Source organism: Alligator sinensis, unplaced genomic scaffold, assembly GCF_000455745.1.
Source record: "Alligator sinensis unplaced genomic scaffold, ASM45574v1 scaffold168_1, whole genome shotgun sequence".
Classification (NCBI taxonomy): Eukaryota; Metazoa; Chordata; order Crocodylia; family Alligatoridae; genus Alligator; species Alligator sinensis.
In genome coordinates, this window is record NW_005842377.1 from 298,381 (window position 1) to 305,390 (window position 7,010).

The 7,010-nt window shown below is 41.7% G+C and overlaps 1 protein-coding gene across 1 annotated transcript in view; it reads right to left on the reverse strand.

Moving 5' to 3' along the window:
- The window catches only part of DLGAP1 (DLG associated protein 1), a 719,594-nt gene that overhangs the window by 226,782 nt on the left and 485,802 nt on the right, over window positions 1-7,010 (reverse strand). Inside the window, exon 5 of the mRNA XM_025210860.1 lies at window positions 814-1,839. Coding sequence (XP_025066645.1) covers window positions 814-1,767 — 954 coding nt within the window. The 5' untranslated portion in view covers window positions 1,768-1,839. The remainder of the gene's footprint in view (window positions 1-813; window positions 1,840-7,010) is intronic.

Below are 7,010 nucleotides of genomic sequence, written 5' to 3' on the forward strand. Positions count from 1 at the left end.
ATGAAACAGTTTTAAAATTTTCTGATCCATGTTTCTGCCACAACCATTCACCGGCAGTATGATAGCTCCAAGAACAGACATCTGATTCTTGACATTTAAAGATACAATACTGGTGAAAAATAGTGACGCTGTATTAACTGCAAACAGCTTGTGAGGGAGTAGGTGATGTACTCCTAAAGTGTATAATCAGAACAAGCAATAATTTCAACATTTCTATTTGGTATTTTTGAATCAATGCCATCAAAAAGAGCAATAGCCAGATACACAAATCCGGACACTTTATAGTAACTGTTTTGTAAGGATTTATATTCTATGGAAAAAAAAGAATAGACAGCAGGTTGTTTCCCTTCTGTACAGAGAATTAAGACATCTCAAAGTTTTCAAAAGGTCTCAAAGCTTGAATAATAAAAGAAGCTGTAAATAAAGACAAATCCTGAAATTACAGAAACCAAAGAATTTGTATACTGGTAACATCCTGTTCGCTGACATTGTAATGCTAAATGCAAACACTACAACCTCCCGTTCTCTGTGCCCCCACTGAGACTGCCTTTTTAATCCAAAAGATTACACAGAAAGCTCTCATTCTTCCCACATAAAAAATCAGCCTCCTCCCCTGAAGCATTCATTTGAAACCGTGAATTTTAGCAAGGAAATACAGTTTTATTTTTTTTTATATTGATTATCCTCTTTTCTGTATAATGACCTTTTAGAAGTATGAAAGAAAATTACCTCCAAAGGACCAGAATGGGGGGACCCAGAACACCAGCAACAAGGGACAGCATAGTTAACAGCAATCAGTGCTAAATACTGTACCTGGAGGTATTGACAAGACCGTTCCTGTTGACATGTCTCTGACTTCATCACTGTTTGATCCATATTTACTGAAGCTTTCTGGTAAACCTCACGAGCTCTGCTCACTGTTAGTGTAGAGGACCAAGAGCTTTTCTTCATTAGCTGTGAGTCCAAATTCACAGGCAGGTTTGCACAGGTAGAGCATTTGACATCATTATTGCTTCTGGATGACTTCACAGTATGTTCACTAATAGTGTTATAGGCTTCCATAAAGTACTGGGAAGAGGAACGATCAGGGCATCTTCCCATAGTCATAACCCCACTGGGACCATGATAAACACAAACATCATTGTCCAAATTGTCATCTGAACTCCACCACCCAGATGCATTGGACCTGGGCTTCCCTTCTGGTCTCCTTTCTTTACTCTTGCTACGCTTCCCATACCTCATCGTCTGTGTCTCTTCTGGGCTTGCTTTGCCACCATTGACACTTCCCTTAGATGGTCCCTCAAGAGAATGAGACTTTGTGAAGAGCTTTTGAACAGAATGAACCAAGTGGCGGATCCTCCCGGGGCTATCACTCCGATGTTCCACGGCAGTTCGTTTGTACTGTAAGGTATGGTAGCCATCTCGATTAAGAGGCAACTGCCTTTCAAACTGGTCCAAAAGATTGGCAGGGATGCGGTTAGTTTTATTGGAAGTTCCATGGGGAACAAGAGCACACTCATCTTTCAGTTCATGGTTAGAGCTATAATGCCTCCGAGGAAATGTGCTGCTAGCAAGCTGGTCATTATAGGGTACCATGCATTCTGCCTGAAAAGAGTTCCTTTGAGTATAATAAGGATGATCTGCAGGGTGAGGGTCCACTGGATTTAATAAATATGGCTTCCTGTCTGGGTGATGTGGCAGACTGTCACATGTAGGGTCACAGGTAACCCCATGATGATGACTGCGGCTGCTAGATAATCCTTTCATGGCTGATGTAAAGAGAGTCCCAAAGGCATCTAACACATATAGTTATGTTAGAGACAGGTTGCAGAGAAATACCTAAAAGAATGGAAAACAACAGAATATGTGACATATTTAAGGTATTACCTTATGACAGGTATTAACATGCATAATACCTATGATAGGTATTAACATGCATATTTTTAACATGAATTCCCTTTTTTCTATTTTTTTTTTTTTTTGGTATAAATCATATCAGCCTCTTCTGTTAACTATTTTTTGTTCCTTTACCCATGGCCTTATAGCATCATATAATAGATAATTTAGCACATTACAAAAAGCATAATGAACCTGTTATATCTCCTGAAAACTAGAAAGAAAAATATTTTCTTCTGTAAAGTTCACCATGGCTATATAATGCACAGTATTAAAAAAGGTCCTATAGACCCACACACCTCAATCCTGCAAACAAGTGCTCATGGAAGCTGTTTCAGTGGACCTCAAATCACAAAGTCATGCTCTTACAGAAATATTTTCTGGGTCACTTAATACAATGAAGACAACGGGAATTTTTCCACTGACTTCACGGCACACTGGATCAGGCTTCAAGTGAATTTTGTGTTTTATTTGTTGTGTGACTGTAAGCATTCTCAGGGCAAGAATGAGACCTTCTTTTCCTTCTCGTAGAACACTAAAATCAAGAACAGAAAATCAAAAAATAATAAAATTTGCTGACTCTGGAAGAACAAAGCCAAACTCGTAACAGTTTTACAGTATGCATCTCTGGGATGATTGCAGACCTATTTACTTTCTCCTACTATTTACCAGAAAAAAATCTTTACATTGATAACAGACTGTTCCGACTTATCCCCATACATTTCCAAAGCACTGAGCAGCGTTGTAGCATCATTGTGCCTTCTAATGTCAATCGGCTTTGTATTGCCAAATCTTGCACATAGCTTTGAAAATTGACATTGGATTGGAATTGTTTGGCCTGGCAGTGATTCTTAGCATTTTATGGTACAGGCTATAACAAACTGGCAATTATAAATTTTCCTTTAGCTCAGGTAGAGCAGTAACAGTGGGTCTGACAAGAGATACTCTTAATTTAGATTTCACCAGGGACAAATTTAGTGGACCAGGGATCAGCAGGTTTGACGTTGCTTCAGTATCTGGACTACTAATGTATGAATTGCTAATGTTCCAAAAATATTTGAATGGAATTTAATGTAGGGAGTTAATGTATAGAGAGGACTTAGGGAGTCATACAATCTCTTTGCAGCTTCAAAATAACTGAAATAGGACTCACTCAGCTATGCTATTTTCATGGGGACTATTATGTGTTGTACCTCTTGGAACATTATTTCAGTCTGAGGTTTCCTTGGAAGTGTGGAGAGGCTTGCATAGCAACTGGTACTGCAGTTGTATTACTAAGGTATTTCTTTCAGATAAGTGCTCATATTTTAATGATTTGTAGAAATTAAACCTACTAGAAAATCAGCCATGAAAACACTTTCGGAAACAACATTAAATACCTGTCAGCATTTCAAAAACCTGTTTTGTATTTAAGCAGAACATATTTAGTATTTTCTCTCAACCCCTAGGAAGCCAAAGCAGTTTTTCAATATTCTACAGAGTCAGCATGGATAGCCTACATTTCATTCCCCCACACTAGCTTCCTGCAATGCAGGAAATGTTCTTTATCAGGAGGCCTTCAATGCTAAAAGGAGATTTCAAAATATCACAAATGGCATTTGAAATATTCAAACAAGATGGGCTCACTGATTTGCTCAAATATGGACATGGCCTGAAGCTTTTTTAAAAGCCTGAAAGTGATCACTTACACCAGTGGTCACCAACCAGTGGATCTTAATCCACCAGTAGATCATGGAGTATCTTGGAGTCTATCCAAGGCTGGGGTGGGTGGGGGCTGAGTGCCCACGTGCATGCGTCCCAGTCCAGCAGGTCAGTCTATGCGGGAGGGAAAGTGCAGGGGCTACATTGAGGCCCCCACGGTGAGGGACAGTGCCGCAGAGGCAGGAGCAGAGGTAGGTTGAGTAGGGCCCCGGCCAGGTGGGACTTAGCTGCTGTGGAGGCATGCCTCCAAATAATTTTTTCACCCTCTGCCTCGATCTCTGCCCCCCCACCTTCCCTCCCTACAGTTACCTGCTGTGGGGAGCGGGGTGGCAATGGTGTAGGGTAGATTTTGGATTGCTTTTAAATGTTAAACCTGATCTCCTACTTAAAGGGGGTGGACACCACCGACTTACATTATCTGGAGATCCAAATAATATTTTACAGCTTTACCAACTCCTCTGCATCCCCGCTTTATTAAACTGTGGCAATTGTTGAATCTCCCAAGTGAAACTCCCTTACTTGAGTCATTTATAATGTGACTTAATGATGTATACACCATTAAAAACAATCTTGCAAAAATGCACTTGATGACCAAACATGTCTCTTCTGCTCTCAAATATCTTCAATATGGCTTTGCACTCTAAAATTTATGAAAATGTTATATCATTTAGATGAAAATCCTTTTCTAATAATATCACAGAATTTAGGACTACATAATTATTAAACTGATTTTAATGATAGCAAAATACAAGTGTGCCATGAAAGACAAAGAGCTACCACCTCCATCCCAAATATTTTACCATCCAAAAGTTGTAAAGAAGACAGGGCACAGCAAAAAAGTTGGCTGAGGGAATTAGCTATTTATATTTTTGTAACTGAACTCATAATTTGAGGTTATTGTGGAAGTGAATTTGTAAATGAGGGGTTAGAATGAGAGCTGAGGGGGATGATAGTTCACAAAGTTGATAGGGCCTGAACAGGAAGAGAGTAATGGAGATAGGGTGGGTGAAGGATATGAATGACACATACAGGCTGGTACCACTGGTAAGGTGAAGTGGTCGTGGGGAGAAAAAGGAGCATTGTTTCAGGCAAATATGTAGGCTGGGGCAGAGCTGTGTGGGATCTTGAAGACAACTGAATACTGTGCAAGGTGGATGGCTTAAAAGAGGGTGTGATGTCATTTGATGGATGGTAGAGGAGAATAATTTTACAAGCAATGTTTTGGACAGATTGGAGAAGAAGGTAATGTGGGTGTTAAGAAGGACGGAGGAGAGATGTCTTAATGATCAAGAGAATAAAAAAGTGGTACATGAAAAAGGGGTAGATATCAGGACAGGGAGAAAAGGTAAAACACTTCAATATGTTCAGGAGGAAGACACAGCCAGAAGGCCTGAATATGGAGGTCAAAAGAAGAGAAAATTCCAAGTTTGTGAGTTTGGATGGCAAATGGGCTGGTGGAGAGAGTTAGAAGGAAAGATAAAAAACAATTTTACATCTCTATTAAGTCTGAGTTGTCAAAGTACTGAAGACCTGTCAGAGGAAAAGGAGAAAATGGGGAAATTATATAATGATTAACAAATATCTAAGTGCCAATAAACTCCACATGATGATTTCCTTGTTGACAACATTGAAGAGGTAAATCTGCAAGGAATAAGATCACACAGGGTTATGGGGAAGATAAAGAAAAGGAGGCAGTTTAGGTTCAAATCTTGCAGGATGAACAGAGAGAGGGAGATAGGAAGAAGCAGAAGAACCAACTATCTCAAGTGTTGAAGATGTAAGGTTGGTAGGAGAACCAGAAACAGGAGTCCCATGAATGCCAAGGGAAAACAGAGAATAATGCTGAATGGAGTGAACAATAGTATCAAAAGCTACAGAATGAACAGAATGGGCAAAGGCCCAAAGACTTGCCAGCATAGGTGGATCTAGGACCTTTATAAGGAAGATGCAGGATTAGTGACCAGCACTGTAGGAATGGCTCCACTCTCTGTTCCCAGACCACACCATGGAAGCAGCAGCTGGAGGTCTGATTTAGATCCATGAGGCAGGAAAGAATCTGCTCTTCTCTCCTGCTTTTGGCACTATCACCTTTAGCCTCCATGTTTGCCAGGACCTCCCTTTCCCAATCCTCCTATCTCCCTTCCCTCCTCCCATTATACCTCTGAGTACAGAGAAACCTGCCAATATGCTTCCCCTCCCCATGCCCATCCTGGCCACTCCTGTCTCTCTACAGCAAGGTCTGTAGCAAGTAGTTGCATGGGTAGATGTGCTTAGCTGCAGACAGTAGCATGGCAGAGGTGGCAGCAGCAGGTCAGTTTTTCTGTATTTGGGCCTGCTCCTGGTTGCTCCTCTCTGCCTGGGGGACCAGATAGGGAGGACGAACCTGGCTGCCACTGCTGCTATTCCTGGCTGAGTCCAGCTCCCCATGCAGGCTGGCCAGAGTAGGGTAGGAACACTTCTAGAGCTTCCCCATCCCTTTGTCTGCCAGGTCAGCTGGGGACAACAGCAGTGGCAAGCAGGGGAGGGGGACGGGAAGGGAAGAGAGGGGATGTGTCACTAAACAGAAGGGAAAGCAGGGTGGAGGGAGCAAAAGGGGTGGATTCCTCCCTGTTTTGGGACTTAGAAAAAGTCCCTGGCTGCTACTCCCAAAGAGTAGTTCAAAACAGGGGTTTGACTATACCACTGCCCCTGCTCTCTATATGCCCCTGATTTCCAGAAATGTATTCTATATAATTAAAGACCCTTACAATGATCCCTCTGTTTCAAAATAGTAACGACAGTAACATTTGCTGAGAAATGGACATCATTTTGTTACTGGTATATATCAAATTATATATATAAATTATATATCCTTATCTAATTAACAAGAATATACACCACTGCACTTTAACTATTCTGCTGCTGCTACTGAAAGGTGTCACAACCCAAAGGGTGTGATTTTTGTTTTTGTGTGCTTCGGCACTGCTAAATTGTTCCTGCTAAATTATAGCTTCTTTGCACGGTGGAGTTCTCTGCTGCAAAAGAGAACCCCGGTGCAAGGGAGAATTTCCCGCCAATTTGAAGCTTTCTTTGCAGGGTGCATTTCTTTGTTGCAGCACAGAAATGCTCGTTGCAAAGAGTTCCCGCCATTTGTATGCTAATTCGAGTCCCATTATTGGCCAGTTCTAAATTATTCACACGTGGCGGCTAGTGATTGGCTTGCTAGCCGTATAAAAGGCTTGAGTGGTTTCCGCCCAAGTTGGAGGACTCCACGAACAAGGGAGGAGGAGACGTCACGCTGTGTGAAGATCTCTAAGCGCTGCGGATCCTTACGGACCCAGTGCATTTAAAGCAGGCAACAGAGGTCTGATCAACCTCTAGCCTCTCCCCGTCGCCGAGCGCAGTCCAGACGTATCCCTTCCCGTGCGCAAAAG